The 22,988-nt window shown below is 42.2% G+C and overlaps 1 protein-coding gene across 1 annotated transcript in view; it reads right to left on the bottom strand.

Moving 5' to 3' along the window:
- Positions 1-5,648: 5,648 nt before the first annotated feature.
- Positions 5,649-22,988, bottom strand: part of LOC147702009 (TBC1 domain family member 24-like) — a 141,681-nt gene continuing 124,341 nt past the window's right edge. The window contains exons 6-7 of the mRNA XM_086930624.1: positions 15,774-16,065; positions 5,649-6,447 (exon numbers count right to left, since the gene is read on the bottom strand). Coding sequence (XP_086786750.1) covers positions 6,302-6,447; positions 15,774-16,065 — 438 coding nt within the window. The 3' untranslated portion in view covers positions 5,649-6,301. The remainder of the gene's footprint in view (positions 6,448-15,773; positions 16,066-22,988) is intronic.

Here is a 22,988-nt window from a genome sequence, read left to right on the forward strand (position 1 = left end):
AAGTGGGTGGCAGAGTTTTTTGATTTTAATCGAAATTCCGCTTCAGGAACTATAGTTTGGGATGCTTTCAAGGCGGCCGTACGTGGAGAGACTCTTAACTATTCCTGTTATAGCTGAAAGGCGCTCAAGGAAAAGCTGAGGGGTTGGGTGGAACAACTCAGGCTGGCAGAGGTGCAGTTGATGCAGAAAATATGTGGCAGCCAAAATATTGAAGAATGTCAGTAGTCAATTGCCAATTATTAAGGCTAAGATACACCAGAATTTTAGTGAAGAACTTGCTCTCAAATATGTGCAATACAGAACTGAAGCATATGAACTTGTGAAAAATACAAGTAGGATTCTGGCTAAGCGACTACAGCAGAAGGAGGTCTCAAATCGAATTAGCAGAATTCAAGATCAGTCTGGCCGAATTCCGGACTCCTCGATAGGGGTCCTGAAGGTATTCCAGAATTTTTATCAACAGCTTTATAATGAGGGAGAAAGTGAAGGAGTAGATGGAAATGGGGAGGAACCTTTAGAGGATTTTTTTGAAGATCTTCAAGCCGCTAAGGTTACATCAGACCAAACTATGATTCTTGTGGCCCCAATTTCCAGGGAAGAGATAGAAACAGCTATAACTTCTCTGCTACCGGTAAGGCTGTTGGTCCGGACGGGATCCCTCTCGAATTTTTTTAGAGCATTTTGGAATTTATTAAGATCAGACCTAATATCTTTATTTCAGTCAGCTCTGAGGGGTTGTATTCCTGATTCTTGGAGGAGAACTACTATTGTCGTATTTAAAAAGAGAGGGAAACCAGAATTAAATCCATCATCGTACAGACCCTTTTCACTCATTAACGCAGACGGTAAGATTTATTCAAAACTCATAGCATCCAGATTAGGAGGTATCATTAATCCTTTGGTCTCCATACGACAGCAAAGGTTCATTCCGGGGAGGTATACGACAGACCATGTTAGGAGGGCTATCTCCCATATTGACTGGGCTCGGGCCACAGGGTCTCCGCTCGGGATGATCATGTTGGATGCTGAGAAAGCATTTGACAGGGTCTCCTGGCAGTTCCTTTGGTCCGTCCTTCGATGGAAGGGGATGGCTAATGAATTTATTCAGACAGTCCAGGCTCTGTACCAACTACCGGTGGCCGGGATTCATATTTTGGGACAGAAGTTTAACACGTTCAATATAAGCAAGGGCACTAGGCAGGGATGCCCCTGTTCTCCCCTCCTGTTTTCGTTATACATCGATCCCTTTTTGCAGAAATTAGAACAATGCGCAACATCAAGCCAGTGAAGGTTAATGATACTGAATATAAGACACTGGCCTATGCCGATGATGTCACGATATTAACATCTGATATTATTTCGGCATACCCAGCAGTTAAAGATCAGGCTGAGCGCTATGGTATTCATTTAGGGTGTACATGAAATACCAATAAGACTCAGATTCTATATTCTGGCAGGGAGACTTTTCCGGATTTGCCAATTGTGTTGTAACAACATATTTGGGGATTAAGTTTACTGTAGAGGTTGATCTAATACCAGATATAAATATTGGCCCCATGATTAATGCAATCAATCAGACATTGGAAAGGCTAGACCATCTACATCTGTCTATGTATGGGCGAAGTAATGTTATTAAAATGATGGTATTTCCCAAAATGTTGTATTTTTTCAGGACTGTTTCTCTGGAATTTCCTGCTCCATGGTTTAAAAAGATTGAAAGAATGTGCTCCAGGTTTTTGTGGAGCTATCATAGATCCAGGAGAGCGGCCAAGTGGCTGACCGTCCATGGATTGCGGGGGGTGAGGAAGTTGGGCCATTCCAATTTTTTTACTTTATTATTGGGCATGAATGTTGCAACATATGGGGGTACTTTTAGTTGGAGATAAGATTCAATGTTCAGAGGCAATCAGTCCAACTATTTATGAAATTGGTATGGGGGATGATGTTAAACATTGTTTGGTTAAGATTTTAGGACCTAGTTACTATAAAAAGACTGGATTCAAGACAATGAAGACGGCTTATCTGATTTGGAGACAGATACGTAGCAGATTTCAAATTTTCAATATTAACAGTTACACACCATTTTCGGCCTCTGGGATCTTACCTCCAATCTTTCAAGATCAAACCACACAAAGATGGGGTAACCTCGGGATTAGTATTGTGGGGGATCTGGGTCATGAAGACCAATTAGCCTCTTTTTCCTTTCTACAAGAAAAATATGGTTTGGACAAAGGATATTTCTTTAAATATCTACAGATTCGTAGCTGTTTAGATAGTAAAACACAAGGATCTGTTGTAAGATATGGGAAGGCATCATTAGTTGAATTAATTCAAAAGAAATCTTGGATAGGAGGAATTTATCAGATGTTGGAAACCCTTCATGATTATTTTTTAAGTCAGAATGATAAATGGGATCGGAAAGTTGGGGAGGAGGGTATTAATATTGAAGATTCACTTGAATTGGCCAACCAGACTCTATTATCAGGTATTTGGATCTTTGTTATACACCTTCAAAAATTGCCAAATGTGGAGGGAATGTGGGCGGCCTATGTAGTAGATGTGGGATGCTATCAGCAGATAAAGTACATATGTTTTTTTCTTCCGATATGTTAGTGACATTTTTTCAGAATGTTGAACATTTTCTGACAAAGGTTTTAGGGCTTTCAATTTCTATCTCTCCAGATATGGTCATTTTGGGAGTAGCGAGAAATGTGAGCTGGTCGCATGCTGTCACTGGGCTTGTTTTTATTTCAATGGCCATAGTCCAATTGTGTATCACCTCCAACTGGATTAGCCCTGACCCCCTACTTTTTGTAACTGGCGCTCCAGGCTTCTAGCTGTATATAATATAGAAGTCTCAGTTTATCGTCTAAAAGGGCGAAGGAGACGGGAAAAGGGGCTAAAACTGTGGGCCCCTATAACAGATTGGCTTCAGTAACATGAGTAGCGACAGATATCATCAGCTGGTATTTGCCTTAGGTGTAAAAATGTAAATATGTAAATATGCTACAATTTCCAGTCTGAAACTTTATGTTCTCATGATTATGATTTTGATGTTCAGATATTTAAATTGTCATAAACTATAAGTAAAAAACTTGTTTCTATTTTGGTAGTCAAATATTGGTGTATTTTAAGATGATTTAAGTATAGTACCTGCTTTTATGTACATATTAAGGAACCAGGCATAAAGTATCAATTTGAAATTTGGATTTGCTTTTTGCTATGCTTCCTTTGTCTCTCTTTGTATTTTTCTCATGTTTGTAAACAACAACAATAAAATAAAAGAATAAAAAAAGTAAACTATCAATTAGGCTCTTTCGTCATATTTTTGCTTTACTGGTGAAAATAAATGGAGCGCAATAAGTTATTTAAAGCAACTCTACTAATAAGCTCACATTCACACATTAATTACTAATGTACAATGTAAATGACATTAGAAAAATACTTTTTACAGTCAGGCCCGAAACAGCCCCTGGAAAACAGCTCGGGCCATGGGGGTGGGAGGGGCAGGGGATTTCTGCCGCTGTTGTTGCTGGGGGCCGACATTGCAGCTCTGCTGCAAAACCAACCCCCAGTGACAAAAACAGCCCCATACATTGGTGACCAGCCAAGAAAATACAGAGTGCCAGCTATGGCCAGTCCGGCCCTGATTACAGTCTCAAAGAAAGCATGTATTCATGAAGTGAGAGAAGAAATAATTCTAATAGTTATAAGTCATCCCCAATGTGACTTTGCCTTAAAGCATGGATTTAACCAGCTGTATTCTGCATCTAGTTAATACCTTTCTTTTTCACTACTACTCACAACAACCTACCATGACATAAACCATACATACAGATGTACTGAGGCTTCAAGCTATTTAATGCTATTGTTTAGGTAGTGATCTGCCTCCTGTTCCACTTATTATCAATTATTTCAAGAATGATTACATGAGTGGTGTAATATGTGAGGTAATTAGCACCTTAATTTCTCCAAAACTACTGAACAGATTTAGACCAAACCAACAGAAATGCTTTCTGGATCTAGATCTTGCTTTGTGATAAATTTGATGTAGTTCCGTTCAGCCATTTTGGAGGTATTGCTGTCAATTTTCCTATGGAAAATTGCAAGGGAAAACACAATCCCCCTGACACTTTCCAGGAAGAAACAGAGATGGATGAAAAATTAATTCCAGAACGTTTTGTGAAGATTTGTCAAACGTCACAAAAAATACAAGCAAATCAATAAATCAATTTCCTGTTGAAACAAGGTCCTAACTATAACTACCGAGTGGTGCTTGTCTATGGGTAATATATATAAATATATCTACAGTGCAAACATTGTTCATGAAACACCACTCTGGTATTCCTTGGTACTGTGCTAATATTTGAATATTGAATTTATTCCTCCTCACACCTGTAAAATCTCTAGTTTACCTTAATATATTTTAAAAATTGTGGTGCTATTAGTATAAAGTTGAAAAACAAAACAAATCGAGGGGCTAGGAAGAAGTCCACATACCACTTTCAAATGGTTGACTTTTCTGGCTATGCTTGCACTGCAAAAACGGAAGGAGTTTTGGAGGCTTGGTTGCAGGGGACTCGGAGGACATGGGCATGAACACTGTTGGGCAATCTGCTTTCAGTTCCCAGTCTAGTCCAGTGGCGTAGCTAGGCCTTTTTCTGCACGTGGCAGTCCTATCCTGTGCCACCCGCAGTGGCCATAAGAACGGGAGGGAGAGTGCTGGCCAACAAATCCTGCGTGTGCTGCCCCGCACGGCCACTGCCGCCAAAACTCATGCCGCACGCCACTGGTCTTGTCCTGTTCAGTAGACAAATAAACCAGCCAAAACCACTAAAAGCCAACATTTTTAGGGTATGTTTGAAGTGTAGGAAAGGAAGAAATCTGGTCAATGAAATACGTTGATGTGGCCTAATTCTGCCATTTTGTCCTTACGTCAATTACTTGAGATGCCAAACTGAATCACATAGAAGCATTATGCATCACCCACAAGGGCTCTCTCTTGTAAAGACAATCCTTCATTGGCACTAAGTGTAAGATTACAACACAGCACGCCAATTTTAGATCCTCACTCATTACTTGCTTTCTCTACCCTCGTATTCATAAACCACAGATGAGTGGTAGAGCCTGTTCTTTGTTGACTAATCTAATTGCAGCAAAACTTGTCACTGGCAATCATCAAGGTAAGATTTTCGGCCATCTGGTCATTTGTTCGTTGTTTAAAATTGTATTTCCGAGAGCAATATCGGGGTCGGATTGAGTTTTTAACTGTGTGAAATAAGTGTTTAACCCCAAAAGAAGTGCAGAAATTTGCTTGACAAATTTCATGACGAATTGGGCAGTACTATTCTGTGTTGAGGCACCCAATGAGAACTTAAAGTCCCCCTGCCAATAGCCTTTAAGAAATGTTTGCATGAAAGGGAAAGTACATTTGGCATATGTAAAAATTACTCTTGCTTCTGCAGAGTCAGTTTTGGGAGCTTAACAAAGGACTCATTTTACCACAGCTTAACTGGCATTTGATGGGGCTGGCTGATAAGGATTAAGCCTCAGTGTTTCCACAGGTCAATTTACCAGTTGGCTCCTGCTAACAGAGTCTGACACGAGTAAAGTGACAAAGAATTGTAGATGAGGAAATCATCTCAATTCAGTCTTAAAACCAAAAGTAAAATTTATTATTATTATTATGTACTAAATATATTGAAATCACCTCCTATGAAGCAGAATAAAACAAAGCGCAAACAAAAATCGTTGACAAGAAATAGGACACTTGAGATGCAACTGCCTTGACATTACGCCAGACTGGGTAATTTGAGTCAGAGTTCTTTCTTCTTTAGGAGATGTTTCACGCCATGGCTCGTCTCAAGGTCCTGCAGCCCTTGCTGATGAAGACAGTCAAGTTTTTCATGGGTCAAGTCAGGTCTTCTACCATTTGGTTGCATAATCTTGGCATGTTACATAGCACTGGTTTACATAGTGGCACTTACTTTGTGGCTATTTATGGTTCTCTAAAGGGTTGGTACCAGCTGATAAATAGTTTACCCAAAAAGCATGTTTGCTTTGCCTACTGCAACAAAATGTTGCTTCTTCTCAAATGTGCTCCAAAATCGTTCGATTGAATTCCAATTGGCAAGAACATTCTTGCCTCCGAGAATCATCTGATGTGCAATTTAGGAAGTCACACAATAGTGAATGTCTGTTGACTAATATGCTTGTCTGGGGCAGTCTGGAGAACTGCTGATTATCGAGGCCTACATGCTGTAGCTTTCAATGATAGGGTTTGTTCCCATTTCTGGAACTATCAGGAATTCTGGAATCCCCAGACTTCCAGGATCTGCACCTGGAAGTTCTCTTGGCAGAGTGGTGGATTGTCGAAGGTTTCACAAGACTGGGTCCTCCCATGGTTGAGATCAGAGTCGATATTCAAAGCCTGCCCTCCTCCACCACCTAGAAAAAATAGAAACAATTTATCAGCAATATGAGGCTAATCACATATGCAGGCTGCAAGAATCTGGCAAGTGATAACATGTGAGTCCACAGATATGTGTCCTAGTGGTTAAGCTGTTAACCATTGAACCAGGATGCCTGTGTTTTAATCATGCTTTCCTGTTTTACTGAAGTATGTGATCACGGCCAAATCAATGTATTTTAGTTCCTTTGTCAGGTACATTTGTGACCTTATAAAACAATCTAACCCAAGAATAACAGGTAATATTAAGATTTTTAAATCACGCACCGTCTAGGAGTGGGCTTTCTCAATCAAAAGCATTCCAAGATGGCCGCTATTGTGTGTGCATGCATTGTGACATAACACATGATGTGCACATTTTCTGGTGTAAGGGCATGATTTAGAGCATGGGTACTCACAAACATTTTCCCGGGGGACGGAAAGTTTGGTCTATGGTTTGACGGAGGGCCGCACTGATGCCAGCGGGGTTGTAAAGTGGGTGTAGGGGAAGCAAAGCATGTATATCTAGTGGCTGTCTTTAAAAAGTTCCCAAAGTTAAAAGCCTGTCTTCTTCCTTTCCCTAACTGCAATTAATCTTTTAATAAGTGCTTGCTGTATATTTAACATTTTTTTCCATGAGTCAAGTAAACAGCAGACCAGTGCTGCTGCTGCCTAGGGGACCGCATGCAGCCCCCGGGCCGTACTTTGAGCATCACCGATTTAGAGCTTTGTCAACCAAATACTCTGTCACAAACACGATAGAGTACCCTGCCTCCCAAACTCTTGAGCCATCCACCTTATGTAGAGATGGGCAGACTTAAGTATTCTGTTAATGGAGCTCTCTTTGACTAAGTTGATGGAATACTCCCTCCGACAGTCCTCTCTAAATTTATCGGGTGGAGTACTGTTGAGATGGTAGAAGAAATGTCCTCCATCATCCCAAAGAAAACTACTCGGTCCACCAAATGTTAAACGAGGCCCTGCGTTTTTAGGTTTAATTTACCTCCGGCTGCCATTTTTAAGCTGTAAATTAAGAAACAAAAACATGTATAGATTCACAAAAAAGAAGATGCGAGTGGCCCAGCGTGCAGTTGCCTGGCCAACAGCAAGGTAAAGGAAAATTAAATATAAATTGGGGGGGGAGCATGGATGGGTGGTGGAGCAATGGACAAACAGAGGTGGGAGGGAGGTGCGTGTATGTGAGGTGAAATGAATGGATGCGGTGAGAACAGTGATAGACTAGTTCATGGAGTGCTAAAAAGAAAAGAATATTTAAAAATGAGGAAGGGTGTTGGAGCAGCGGAGGTGGGAGGGAGGAGCGTGGATGGTAGAGAGAATGAGCTGAGAGGGATGGTAGAGCAATGAAAGATACGCATACATGTAGTGCTGAAAATAAAAAAATATAGCAACGAGCTGGGGGAGGAGCAACAAGCATAATGGAAAGGGGAGATCAAAAATGTCAAACAAAATCCGCAAGTGGCTTAGTGAATTAATGCATCCACTGCAGAGATTTATGTTTTGCCCTTCTAGGTGCACTTGACACAAACATGGTATGTTGTGATGTGCTCTCAAGAGTGCTGAAAGAAAAAGGGAAAATACTGTTTACTGATTGTAAGCAAAGGAAGGATACAACTCATCCAATCAGAAACGATATAAAAAAGAAATGCTCCAGGGGAGGGACTGACACAAGAAGAGGAAGGAAAGCCATTGAATAAAAACCACGTAAATGAGATTGACAAGAAAGTCAGCCAATTAAAAGCAATAGGCTGACGTGAAGCCCACTCTATGCATTGCTGTTGTACAGTATATGTCTTTAGACAACAGACAACTAAACCTAAGGTGTCTATAGATGAGACATAAAAATAAGAGAGGATGCAGAGATTGCAGAACAAATTAATACTTACATGGAAATACCTTGATATTGATTACATAGTGGTAATAAATATATACATAGAGTCACTACAAGGTGAATAGTGCCATGCACAGATAGCAGTGACTGTATTACATAAAGCACCGCTGAGGCGCAATGGGTGTGTGCACCAGTGTTCTGCAACCTGGAGCACTAGTTTTACTCAAGGGGCCACCCTTTCTGGGCCTCTTCTGTAATATAGACAGTGCCAGCACACATACAGCATAGGCACTACCTTAGGGAGTGTTCCCTTATTTGCATAGGGTCATAGCCCCAAGCAAATGAAGGAAACATTTTGCCTCCATGCCTGCTCTGTATTATGGATGGGGGTGCAGAGGCAAAGAGGCCTTCAGAAGGAGCGCTTACAGAACTGTTGGTGTGTCCCCTAAGGACAGCCCTCTGGAGGTGCGAATGTGTGTTCCAAGGATTGCCCAGACATCCCTCTGCAGACAATTCAGTCACTCACTACATTTACCTGCAGGAGGATCTTCGTCCCCCTTTGAAGTGCAGGCGGGTGCCGCCTACACAGTAAAAGATGGAACAGTTCCTTCAATTAGCCACTCTGTTTTTCAATAACGTGTTTGCGGCTGCCTTGGAGGTTGCGCATTGGTTGTAATAGGGTGCACTGTCCCCGTTTGTGCTCGGTGTGCATTGCTAAAGCTGTTTAGAGATGGCCAATTTAAAACATACCCATTAAAGATGTTTAAGGTCTAGAGTTCAAACGTACAATAAAAATGAGTATTATCCCATGCAGTAATCTTAATAAGTTATTAAGAGGAAATACACTGCCAGTTTGATGCACAAAGGTAGCTTACACTTTTGAGTAATTTACACATTCAAGTAAGTTTACTTTTTTGGGATATTCACAAAATCAGAGTGTAAGTTCCACTTTTGGGGCCTGATTCACCAACTGCGCTTTGTAGTATGTTTTGTAACACTACAAAATGTACGACAAATTGCAATTCAAAAAATATGTGCAGAGTTTTATGTTTTCCAATATATCCCCTTTGCTCTTCTGCCGAGAGGCTGGCAAAAGCGAAAGGAACAACGTGCTATCATCCAAATGGCTACCACAAGACTTCTTCTCCCTGCCTTCACCCAAGGGAATGCTTAACTCCAGTCCTGCACCCACTCCACTGGCTGCCTATAGCTAGAATGACAATGTTCAGAGCATTTTTAGACCACTATACCTACAAGTTAAATTCAAGCAATATAAACAAAACAGGAGATTGAGCTCCAGGCTTGCACCACGTATCATACCATCTTACTATAACAAATCCATAGGAGGCACTGCTTTTTCAGTACAAGCCGATAAGCTCTGGAACTCGCTTCCAGACAATACTTGAAACATACAAGTGTGTATAAACACTTCAGAAGACATGGCTATTTCCATGAAAACGTAATCATCCCACATCCCTGGGTTAGAACCCAGAAAGACAACTGCAGCTTCCAGTTCCAACTCCAGTTAACAACCTACTGTTAGCAAACAATCCTACTTTCTATATTCAGGTAAACTAAAAAGAGCTAAGAGCTAATCTATGGATTGCCTGGGTATTATGTTGAGATATCAATTCATGTAACATTTCTAACCCACATCAATAATACGACCATAACACTCAGCAACCAACTGTACTTACTCTTCTTATTCTCACACAAGACAGATCTGCTACATGCTTACCCATCACTCGTACTGTAACAGCCTATGAACTAGTCATCACCAAATGAACAGGCATGGAATAATTATACGTGTCCCACACTGCTGCTCGATAGGAAGTCTTTAATCAAGTCCACCACTGCAGGTCCGAAATACCCATACATTATGATTGTTCTTTATATCTCACAATTGAACTCAGATATGGGAAGATAGGATCCTAGTATAACTGTCCACTTTTTTTGTATTTCTCCAATCACGCCAAGTCAAGACCAAAACTATAAAGGAAATTTCAGGTTGGACATCCCTGTGCAGTAACTAGCTAAGAAGACTAGGATAAAAAAATACCATAAAGGGACCTGCAGAGCTGTTCAAAGCTGCCAGCTTAGTGAAAACCATAAACTACACGTTTATCCCTCAAACCTCCTCATCAACCACTCTGCGAAGAAATGAGTCCCAGAATATGATAACACACCTTGGTGGTCAATACATATGACATGGAAACACATCTCACATAGGATCACAAAACAAAGACAATACCCTTCGAACCACACACCCTGCAAGGCGTAGCTTGTGCCCGTGTAGACAAGCACTTTAGTGCCACAAATATGGGTAGTAAGTGAAATATAAATGCTGCAGAACAATGAAGTGCAATAGAGAAGAGGGGAGGCATACAATTCTGATAATCAATTAAATAAATGGTGAATACTCTGTACACCCAGATGCTGTGTGTGCTCAGATGCTCATTATTGTTGCAGAAATTGAGGAAAGAAACAAAGTATGAGAACAATGAATGAAGAGTGCATGATCCTGTCATTGTCTCAACAATTCCTCTGAATATATTCATTCTGAACCTTTCACTATTGCAAAACACAAATGTCCCTGGATGTTCCACCCTTGGAGAGCATCTTTGTTAAAGCTATGGCATGCGGGTCTCTTTGCTGTGAAGCTGAAGGTGGGACAGAGAGTTGAAGAGGAAACAACAAGCCTTCTGGCCAGGGTGCCTGCTACCTGATAGAAATGCAAATATGTGCAATTAATTAATGAGTAAATAGTAGACTGTTTAGTAACTAGAATAGACTTTAATGGATGGAGTAGTTTGAGACTTCATGGTGATAAATGTTTATTCTTTTTGAGAGGTAACAATGGGATTACCAGCGGAGTTCTGAAGTGTGTCTTTTAAATGGACACATAAAAAAAACGTTTGCCCTAAGTACTTTTTTTTGGCGTATTACTAAAATACATATTTTGGAAGACACTGGTTTATCTTAAATATTAAATCTTTTTGCTCAGTTTGCAGTAGCCTATCTTATATTGTGTGTGATACAGTTGTAAAATGATGACTTACAAAGTCACAGTGACTTCTGTGACAGGCTGGGACCTTGTAGCACTATAAATACAAAAGTCACTATTCCCTACTGAGCCAACCAGGATTCATTTCTCCGACTGGTTACACACAGTTATCTGCAGTGATCGCTTTAACCAGTGTTTGTTTCATAACATAAAAGTGTTCATTTCCCACCAATTTGGCTTGCATTTATTGTTTATTCAAGGTGTTATTTTATGTACAGGTACCTGTAGGTAAAAGGTCAAGAAAATAGTTACAGAATATTTTGTTCTTTTTAGCCACTTCTCTAACGCCACCACTGCACTCAGTGTGGTACTGTAATATTGGCCTCTAGTAACAATTAGTTCGGGCAGGGGCTCGTTCAAGGAAATTGTCCGGGCTTTGGGTTCCCACTCCGACAAGCGACATTGAGTCCACTGAGGGTACTTCAGCAGTGTTCAAGGCGTTGCAGCACAGGAATTGGTGGCAACTGATTACACAGAATAAGGTACAAGCCCTTTACATGTACCCCTGGGAAAGAGACTATTGATCCTCTAATTAAAAATCCACCCAGTCTGCCGTAAACAGGATCCTTTTGTTCCATCTGCATAAATGTGGCATCTTGTGATGCATCAGGCTTGTGCGAATTGCAATTGTTTGTTACATGGTGGCATGTCCATGCACTTTGCGAATAGTGATCTCTGCAAAGACAAAAATACTGCAGCCCACGACTTAAGTTGCCTTTCTAGTTGCTTTTACAGAAGTGATGCTTTTGTATTGCATGCACTTGTTAAACACTATAGACATGTGGAGTGGGTTTAGAGAATCCGCATTTACAGTCTGCCATGCCAGAGCTTTCTTTTAAAACCAACACCAACTTGGCTGCCTTGGCAGATCTGCTCCTACCCCTGCTGGCATCAGGCTACCCCTTCCTGGGATGTTTATACAGTCCCTCATGGAATACATATCCCTAAGGCAATGGGTGAGCCCACTTTTTGTCCTGAAGGGGGAGATGTATGGAAATGGTCTAACCCTGTTGAGGAATTATGTCCTGTTTCCACCTTTGACCAAAATAGACACACACCTTTAACCACGTGGAGTCTGTCCACAGGCTCTACTATCCAGAAAATTTGCTCTTCTTTGGACTCTCCCAATTCATAGATGTTGACCAATTTCTTATATTCATCATTCTAGAGAAGCTCTGCAGCGTCTGCTGGGTAAGATGTCCTACCAGAAACAATATTGTCAAAGTTGGTGTTCATTTTTACCCGTTAGTTTCCCATTTTGCCCCACCTTACCCTCCATCCTCTTAATTCCCTCCCTACAAATAAAGTCACAAGCCAAACATAGGCCATCAGATAAACCCTGCATCTGCATTTTGCTGGAAGTGTTGAAGAAAGAGCAATAGCAAAGCCCAGGCCCCAAAGGTTTGGAACTTCTGATAGACCAATTGGAGGTTCTCTATGTATTTTTGCTGCTTCACTAACAGGGCTTTCAGGCACTGCTGGCTAGGGGGTCCACCTAAAGTGCACCAACACACACTGAAGATTTTATAATGGGTCCGAGCCAGCTAATGTGCAAACTGATGGTTGGTGGCCGCTGGGAGATTAGGTAGGGGCATAAGCCTTTTGGTCTATAACCCAGGAAGATGAGCTTACTGATTCCTTCCTTGTAAAGTCCCCATAACTGAGCCCCTTCTATTTCCTCAGCCTCAGATCCAGGGGAAGTGAAGTAATGCGTTTTTATTCCAAATATTCTAAATGCCAGGAAAGTATTATAATCCACTGCACCAAGGTTTTCAATTGTATGAGTAGCTTGGTAGGAAGGAACATTTTGGCCGGGCACTACTTCCTGACTTCAAGATGGGACCCTTCAACTTGGTTCATGCTTCTGCCCAACCAGACAGAGCAGTATTTGCATGGATCTGGAGAGACATACCGTCCCGAAAGGATACAGGGAAAGCTAAAGTAAGTCTCCAAGCAGTCAACAAGATTCTTCGGACATTGAGCCCTGAGTAACTATTGGGGTGTGCTTCTTTCCTCTCCAAACCCCATTAGGTTATTTTCTTTTCTCTGCAGTGTGTCAGTAAAAGCTCTAAAAGTGGGAAATATGTTAGTGAGTGCAGAGAATTCTCAACCCAGTCCCCTGGTCTCACACGTTTCACCTACAATAATGCAAGAGAGGCTAGTGGGGATTCCCTAGTACCAGGGACACTCTTATGAGATCTGAATGAAAAGGGACAATGTGGAAAAATCAACCACACTAGCAAAATAAGTTTCCAATTGTCTCTGTTTATCTCCTCTCTGTTAGCGGTTCTCAAATATGATCATACAAAAGAGGCACCCATCTAGATGACAACAGGTTGTGCTCAGAAGCAAAGTTTCACACACTCTTTCTCGTAGTAAGGCAAGACATTTGAAAGGAATGTTAACTAGTTTCTCACAGATAAGCCAGGCCTACAGAGTAGACATCTACACTCACCTGCTGACCTTTTGTGACTGAAACAGTTTGTGTATTGATGATGCCAGGCCCTAAAAATGACTGTAGCCCAAAGGGTATGAAAAGTAACAAATTTACTGATTATGCTCCTAAAATTCAGAGCTAAAAAAGTAATTTATAAAATCAACTTTAATTTCTGATGAGATAATTGTATTATCATAACTATCGGGCACATGCATCATTGTCAATTGCATTCGCAAACGGTGCGAATCGCAATTTTCGGCCGTTTGCGAATGCAATTGACAAAATTGGGATGCATCATGTTTTACGCAATTTTAGAAATCGCAATCATGTTGCGATTTCTAAAATTGCAATTGCATTTAAGAAATCGCAATTTGAGATTTCTTAAATGCAATGCATGAACATTTTAAATTTGCGAATTCGCAAATAGGGAGAGGTAAATTACCATGAAGTTGACCTTCATGCTAATTTGCGAAAACTTTCAAAAATGCACAAAAGTGCATTTTTGAAAGTTTCATTTTACACACACACATGCCCTTGGGGAATGTGTGTGTGAAAAATGCACTTAAAGTTATATTTCAGGGGTGCAGGGGGGTTCCTTGGACCCCCCCCTGTACCCTTGAAATTGCATTCTCAGTTTGCGATTCGCAAATTGAGAATGACTTCCCATTGATTCCTATGGGCCTCTTGGCCCATAGGAATCAATGGGAAGGGATTCCTTAATTGCGATTCGCAAATTGTGAATCGCAATTAAGGAATTTTTAGAAATCGCAAAAAAAATTGTGATTTCTTGATGCACAGCCTTTTGTGATTTCTTAATTGTGATTCCTTAATTTTCGCAATTAAGAAATCGCAAACGGCAACAATGATGCATGTTGGCCGTAAGTTCATTCAAAAAGCTTTGTGAGTTCTCTTATTTACACTAATCATAATAATATTGATTTTCATCCCAATAAGAAAGATCACGTGGGTGTCTGCAGTGACAATTGACAGTTGTCAACAGGAAACATGCCAGGCTACAGACGGGACAACTTTCCTCCATCCATGAGGTCAATAATAACACACAGGTGACAGCTGGAGGTCTGGCCTTCTACTTTCAATGTACAAGTGTATACAATTACGAAACTTATTTTTCTACCAGGACTATCTCAATCACCTTATAATATATTAAGCTCTTCTTATTATACCAGAGGGATCTAAGCACCAGGGTTTCACAATTTATCAGGATGGAGGCCTAGGTAACACTAGATAACTAGATAAATGGTATTAATAAAACACACCCTAAAGAGATCAGAAAAATTATGATAGGGAGAAGGAATTTTCAAGAGAAGGATTTAAAATGTTCTCAATAAGCTAGGCTAGATTCTGACCAGTCCCATATGATTGTATGATGAGTTTGAAAGACTGGTCACGATTCAAGAGGTCAACAAATACTGTGGAACTGTCATCCTATGAAGGGGCTGGACAGCTGTGTAATTGCCTTATTGCACCAGGTTCATGTAGCAATAAAACGATGATCCTACTCAGTAAATATAGAAAAATTATCAATGATCTTCCAAAAACATAAATAAAAGCCAGAATGTGTTCCGCTCCCTCACAATGTTTAATTTGTTCATTAAATATCAGAAAGTTGGTTTGCAGACCTATTAGTGCAGATGTACCACAGGTGAGGGCTCAAAAGATCTAGGTCCTCTTCTATACCGACAATGCTGGTATCCTGACATGAACAGATACACAGGTAACTCCTTGCTACACAGGTAACTCCTCGCTGGGACTGCTGCATTGCCCCCAGGAGAACCACACAGTCAATAGTGGCATCATTAGTATGGTCATAGGTTTGGTATCCAGCCATAGATTTACAAGAAAACATAGTATAGAAGGCAACAATTTGGGCTTCGTTTGATATTGTTTTGTGAAGGCAATATAGAGTGACTTTGACGAGCACTTTACATTTTTACTTTTACTTGAGGTCACCTACCAATGATGATTCCTTCATGGCTCCCTGACATGAACATGGATGCAGTCTTGGAAGGTAGCTTGAAATGGCGGACAGAGAGGTATGGGGACAGGCGCTCGGCTGTAGCTTGTGCTGGCATCGGCACTGACAGGTAATTGCTAACAACTGGAGGAGAGGATGATGGGCGCTGCATTGCTGATCCGAAGGAGGAAGTGCGGGAACGTGAACGAGGGCGGGGTGATGGAGGTGCAGCCTTCCTCATCTCTGCCTTTTTCACCACCACCCACTGGTATTTCTCCATTTCAGGTCGCACCTTTACAAAATGAAACAAACATAATATTTTTTATCGTAAGCACCTAGCAATGTCACCTGCCAAGTCTACCATTCATGGTGACAGATATAACTCATGCTAATTAACCCTTTTAATGCTGCAGTTATCTCCATACCTCTAGTGTAGGAATGTATACTGGTTTTGAGCTGCAAGGTTTCAACCCCATTCAAAAATTACCCCAACAAGAAATCTTTACTTACCTATAATTACATTTCTCCCGCTGAATTATCTTCACAGGTTTGAATTATTGCCTCTAATAAGGCATGTAAACCTTTGTACAAATATTAAACTAGAAGTAATAAACTGCATTCATTTAAGATAGAACCTTCTACAACCTATTCACTTAATTAACAAGGGGTCAGGGAAAGCCTCTGGGTTCCACTCACACATTTTCTGATGAGCAGATTCCTCCCCTCAGTCTAATCCTTCTTGCCTACTGTGCATTCCCTCTCTTATCCTATTCTATCCTTGCCTCTGACTGCAGCTGGTACCCCCCTACCACTCCACTTCCCTCAGGGTCCCTCTGTTTCATTGCCCGCTCACCTCCTCTATCCTTTTTAGGCTATCCTGACTCTTCAACTATACCAATATCCTGTAAAGCTCTCCATACTGTCTGATGGAAAGAACTGAACAATTTAGATGCCAGAAAAGGAAACATAAACGATGAAAAGTCTGAAAGCACACAATTAAGGAAACACTGTATTTATTTTTAATATGGACTGGGTTTTGGGGGGCGGGAGGGGCTGGGGAGGGGTTACCTTTCTGTTGTGCTGCTTTCTTTTTGCTGGCCTGGTCCACCACAGACTATTGTCTCCGGCTGATTGTGTGGAAAGGGCACTCTAAAAATCCTCATTTCAGGGCTGTTCCATCTCTGGTACCATCTTGAGAGGTTGGCAGGCTAGTTCCTGTCCAGCCTCACCTATTTAGCCAGCGCGAATGCACAGTAGACATGCACCTAAGGCAAGCATGTCTGTGCACATCCGTGCCTGAATGGCGGTATGGACCAAAGATGCTGCCAGTTCTAGTTCAGATTGCCCCAAAACCACCTTAGTAGGTTATTCTTGTATACAGCTCCTGGAGCTCCGTCCCCATCTGACGGATATGATATGCATGAGGGCTGACTTTACCAATGCCAAACATCTGTGCAATACCTGACGCACACTCTTTTTGCAAAAACAACACTGAAATTCATGAGCTTATTACATCACGCCACCTTGACTGCCTTGTTACGGAAACCTGGGGCTCCGAGGTCTCAAGCCCTGATTTGGTAGCCGCTATTCCTACATACCATGCTGTATCTCGTCAAGATCATCCTGGTCACAGAGGAGGCGGCCTAGCGATCATTTAGAAGGACTCATTAAATTGTACTATTGAGGCAGTTATGCTGCATCGGTCAGAAGCCCGAAGGCAATGCTTTTTAGATTAAAAAGTGCTGCTATTCCCGTTTCACAGAGCTCCTAATTTATCGCCCTCCGTGCCCGTGAATTGACTTCCTTGAAGCTTGGCTCCAAGCATTAGAGCCCTTTCTGGTCCATCAGAATTTTGCTAGTGCCCGTGAATTGACTTCCTTGAAGCTTGGCTCTAAGCATTAGAGCCCTTTCTGGTCCATCAGAATTTTGCTAGTGCCCGTGAATTGACTTCCTTGAAGCTTGGCTCCAAGCATTAGAGCCCTTTCTGGTCCATCAGAATTTTGCTACACTTGGCAATTTTAATTTTCACTTAGAAGATAGATCCACCAAGGACTCTCTATACTTAATAGAATCTATAAAGAATTTAGGTTTATTTCAGGTGGTGAAAGCCCCCACTCATTTGGCAGGGCAGACTTTACATGATATCTTCTCTAATTCTCCCACCCTGAAATTTGAGGAGAAAAACTTTCTTAGTTGGGTGGATCATTATATAGTTACTTTCAATGTGAGATGCCCCACACTGTTTCCTATGGGGGCGGGACCAGGCCTGTCTAAACCTAAAAAAGTTCTTGGCAGGAACAGGTGCTCAACTCCGTTCACAGTCCTGCAGGCACCTTGCCTGTCCTCTCGACTCAGGAATTTAGAAAATGGATAGGGACTGCCCTTGGCATTGTTGCCCCCCTGAAAAGTAGGCGTTGTACTAGATCCAAACCTTCCATCCCCTGGTTTACTGATGATCTAAAAAAAGTTGGCAAATTTGTCAGAGACAAGAATGGAAATGGCTACTGAATCATGGCCCTATGGATAAAACAAGTCACAGAGCTCTTATTTGTCAATATTTACTAGCTATTGACCATATCCACCTACTACGCAGACAAAATTGGAATGGCAAGTAACTCCTCTAAAGATCTCTGTAGAGTTTTTGTCTCAAAATTGTCCCGGCCTTACTGTTCCTTCGCAAGATTTTTGTGATAGAGTGGCCACATACTTCAGAGACAAAATTCTTAAGATCTACTCTGAATTCCCTGCATCTGTTGAACCCAGTTTTTAATGGCATCATTGGCCATCTCCAGGGAGCCCTCCAAGATCTCTGCCTCCCCTCCTATTTCCGAATCTGCAACTGGCACCTGATTTCATTGCCAAAGCTTTACAGCATCTACTCAATCATGACCTTGATTCTGAGACTTTACCTCAACCTTGGAAGGAGGCGACTGTAATCCCTCTTCAAAAAAAGCCTAACATTGATCCTGATGACATGAAGAACGTTCTTCCTATCTCACTTCTTCCAACACCTTCCAAAATCCTGTAGTCACAGCATCGAAACTGCACTTCTGGCTGCTAAGGAGAGTATCAGGTGCCAGGGTGGGGCGGCAGTCTTGGTGCTGCTAGATTTATAAATCCCGTTAAATCTCAGAGTATCCAAGCGCTATGCTTAACGACTGCTTGAATGAGGCAAAGGAGTGTCAGTCCGTCAAAACCACTTAATCGGTTAACAAAAAACATAAAAGTGCACAACATACAGCATATACCACAACAATAAGAGTAAAAAATTTCATAGATAATCATGGGCACCATAAAACATATCGTCACCAGAATTCATAGAAAAGCAAATAAAACAAGCTACCGACAATTCACATTGAAAGGGAAAATCTAAAAAACAAATTCTTTGTGAGATCTCAAGAGAAGGCAAACGATCCATATTACATATTATATAGCGAGACTTCACAGGTCGAAGGGCAAACATTAAAATAGAACACATTTAGTCATATAGAAGCAACCAGGTTACTTAACATAAAATGCAGTTTTATTTTCTTTGCCTCATAGCAGCCACTTAAAAAATGCAATATTCAAAGTCTCCTAGTGGTCAATCAGCATCTGCAGCAGGGCCGGACTGAGGAGAACCAAAACCGGCCCTGGCAAAGTGCTCAGCCGGCCCCCTGGGGGTGCGACCGAGCTCTTTGGTGGGGACGCTTTTCGGCCGATTTGGTTACAGGGCCGATTTTGCAGCTATGCTGCAAAAACGGCCCTGTAACAAAAATGGCCCCCAGGGCCCAAAACCGGCCCCCACCCTTGCGGCGCACCGGGGGATTGCCCGGTGCCCGCTACGGCCAGTCCGGGCCTGATCTGCAGATATAATAATGCAGGTTTACCCTGCGTAAAACATTTTCCCTTTAAAATAGGTATTAACAACTTTCTATGCATATAGAAAGGGGAGACACCAGTCAATCGTTATTATCCAAATGACTCAATGGGAGGAATCTGCTTGCACAAACTAGACTACTCTCCCTTCCTTCCATCCCTGGAATCTCTTTGAACAGTGTAGGTGGTGTCGGGGTCCTAGGGGATTCGGGTTAGGAAACTTGCCATCCCTAGCTCTTATTCCTGATAATGGAGACACCCTCACTTTTGCCAACACAAAATTCTCCCACTCCCTCATGCTGGGAACCTGTTGCCCATCAGGTGTGGGTAAAAAAAACAGCGGCAGAATGCCCCTCGGTCTCTCATTTATACCATCCTAGAACAGCTTCCCTGCTATTCCTGCCTGATCAAAAGTAATGACAATACAGTCTCCCTCTACCAGTTTTAGCCTAAATCCCACCCAACCTACTTGTCTTGCCATTAAGATGTGGGAGGAAACCAGCTCCCCATTGCCTGAATACTGCTTACACCAGAAGAACATAAGTTACTTACCTGTAAACTGTGGTTCTCCAGTATTGGTGTCTTTCATAGATTCTGGGAAAACAAGGGGGAGAGCAAGGGATAGTGTCCACCTGTGGTGGACGGGGAATACTCCTTTTCCCCTGATCAAAGTTATAGAAAACAAATGGAGGAGTATCACCCGAAGTTAGGCTGAAAGTTTTCCAAGAGGAGGAATAATTATTCCTTTTGTAAGAAACCCCTCACTCACCACCTAGTGGTGACATGCTTCATCATCGGGGTCCACCCTGGTGGCCTAGCGTCACCAGGGTGTGCTTCGACACCTGTAGTACAGTGGAGCAGGTTGTGAATGTGGGTGCAGAAAAAATAAGTGTTAAAAATTGTCCTGGTTTAGCTTAGAAAAAGTTAGTTTTATTAAAAAGCAACTGAACAATAATAAAAATAAGGGGCGAGATACTGGGAAGAGAGTTACGACCTAAGTATCTCTGTATGTGTTATGGTGAGTTGGTCAACATGTTTCTACCGTGTGGGAAAATACCTGGTATTCATCAGGACCAAGGAGTTGGACGGTGTGGGTCCCCTAAAAGACTCACCCTATCCTAAATCCTTTCTATACCAGTGGCAAATTGGCCAAAGGTAGTATGCTCAAAAAAATGTCGAGCATGAGTAAAAAACTATTTGTCGTCCTCCGCCTGCTGCAGGTAGCCACGCAGCGGAAGGTAGTAGTAGGTTATGGGCCACTCTCCACGCCAGTAAACTAATACGTAGGGCTGCGTGATGTGCCTGCCCCCTGCCTGACGAAGCACCATAAATAACTACAAATAGTTTTTTACTCATGCTCGACATTTGGAGGTCGATCGTGGAGAAGAACTCTCCGGGATTGAGGTAATGTAGAATCTGGAGCAGGGTCAACATTTGAAAAGTTTTGGACGTGATGAATTTGTTTAAAGCTCGTAGATCCAAAATTGGGCGCCATTCCCCCGATTTTTTCTTGACTTGAAAAAAGCGGGAGTAAAATCCTTTGCCTTGCTGGCTTTGTGGTACTACCTCAACAGCACCCTTCCTGATCATTAATTTGACTTGAGTCAAAAGGTCTTTGAAATGGGGAGGAGGTGGGCCAGTATGAGGGCGAGGTGGAGGAAATTTTGTGAATTCCAAGGTGTGTCCTTTTGAAATTAGATCCAGGACCCACTGATCAGAAGTAATGTTGGACCAATTCAAGATGTAATTTGAGATTCGTTCTCCAATTTTTACAGTCGGTGGAGAAATAGTGCTGGGACTGTCACTGTTTCTTTGCATTTGAACCACCTCTATAGGTAGTTTTTCTTTGGTATGGTCTGGAGGAGGTCTGACGACTCTGGGACTGGTAAGTTTGTCTTTGCCGGTTGTCATTGTAGGAGCAATATTGGTTTGAGCCACGAAAAGTGGAATAGTTGCCTCCTCTATCACATGCTCCTCGAAAAGGGCATTTCTTATATTGGAGAGACCCCAACGCCTTGGCAGTATCCGTGTCTTTTTTAATTGATTCGAGGACCTCGTCCCCATCATGAGGAAGATCGAGGACTTTCGCTTGGACTTCAGGGCGAAATGCTGTTGATTTTAACCAGCCTTGACGCCATAAAACAGCAGCTCCCGCCAACTGTCTAAACCCCGTAGAGGAGATATCAATGGCGCAGTCAATGATCTCCGAGGAGATTTTTTCACCCTCCTGAATGATGGTTTGTGCCTCTGCGGGAATATCATCTGTAAGTTGTGGAAGCAATGCCTCAATCTCGGACCATATTTGGCGGTCATACCGTCCAAGAATGGCCAAGGAATTAGCTGCCCTTACAGTGGTGGCTGCCATGGTAGTACATTTTTTCCCTATGGAATCCAGCTTTTGGCCTTCTTGATCTGGAGGAGAAGTAAGGGGCGTGGAAGGATTGCGAGACCTCTTTTGAGCCGCCTGAGTAATGACGGAGTCTGCCTTAGGTTGAGACACCAAACATGCTGGAGAATTTGCTGGTGCTTTATATTTTTGATCAAGTCTTGGCAGGACAGCTGGGATCGAATTCGGCCGCGCCATTAAATTGAGACCTTCCTCCCAAATGTGGTCAATTATAGGGATAGTGTGAGCTTGCCTTTGAGGTAGGTCCTTAAAATCGTAGAGAAAACTGTCAGTTTGTTGGACGTCCAAAGTGAGATGAAATCTCTTAGCCGCGCGGACCATCAAATTGTGGTAGCTGCCAATGTCCACTGGAGGCGAAGCCAATGGCGACGTTGGTGGAGTGGAAGGTGTGTGAGCCCTGTAATCATCCCATTCTTGAAGGGCATTGTCGTCATCATCATTTGGATCCGTATTTTGAGGATCAGGATCGTCATTATCCGTATCAGGCAGGGCATGCACCGGTGATCGTGACGGAACTGGTGCCGGGGCTTGTGTTTGCGGAGGAGGCTGCGGGACTGGAGAAACACGCCGAGATGGAGGAAATCTGCGGTTATAATCATCCAGCATGTGTTGCAGATTCCTTACCAAAGACAGTGGTATCTGTGTCGTTTGGTCTGACATAAGTGCTTCCGACCTATCTACTTGAAAAAGTTCTGTCCCATCTTTGACGTACTCTTCGTCCTCCTCATCATAATCCTGGCACTTAATGTGCAGCTCGGATGGACTAGTCGCTTGACCAAAGGCATTATCGTGCTCCGAATCATCATTGGAGTCCTCCTCCGCAGACTGAAATAACTTTTCAGGAAGTGCAGAACCACTCTTAATTGGACTCAGTTGAATTAGTGGTACGTGTCGCAGCGTAGAAGCAGTAACCACTGTGAAGGTGGTAGCTGTGGCTGAAAAGTGGTGCA

The sequence above is a fragment of the Lissotriton vulgaris genome, chromosome 7 (genome assembly GCF_964263255.1).
Source record: "Lissotriton vulgaris chromosome 7, aLisVul1.2, whole genome shotgun sequence".
Classification (NCBI taxonomy): Eukaryota; Metazoa; Chordata; class Amphibia; order Caudata; family Salamandridae; genus Lissotriton; species Lissotriton vulgaris.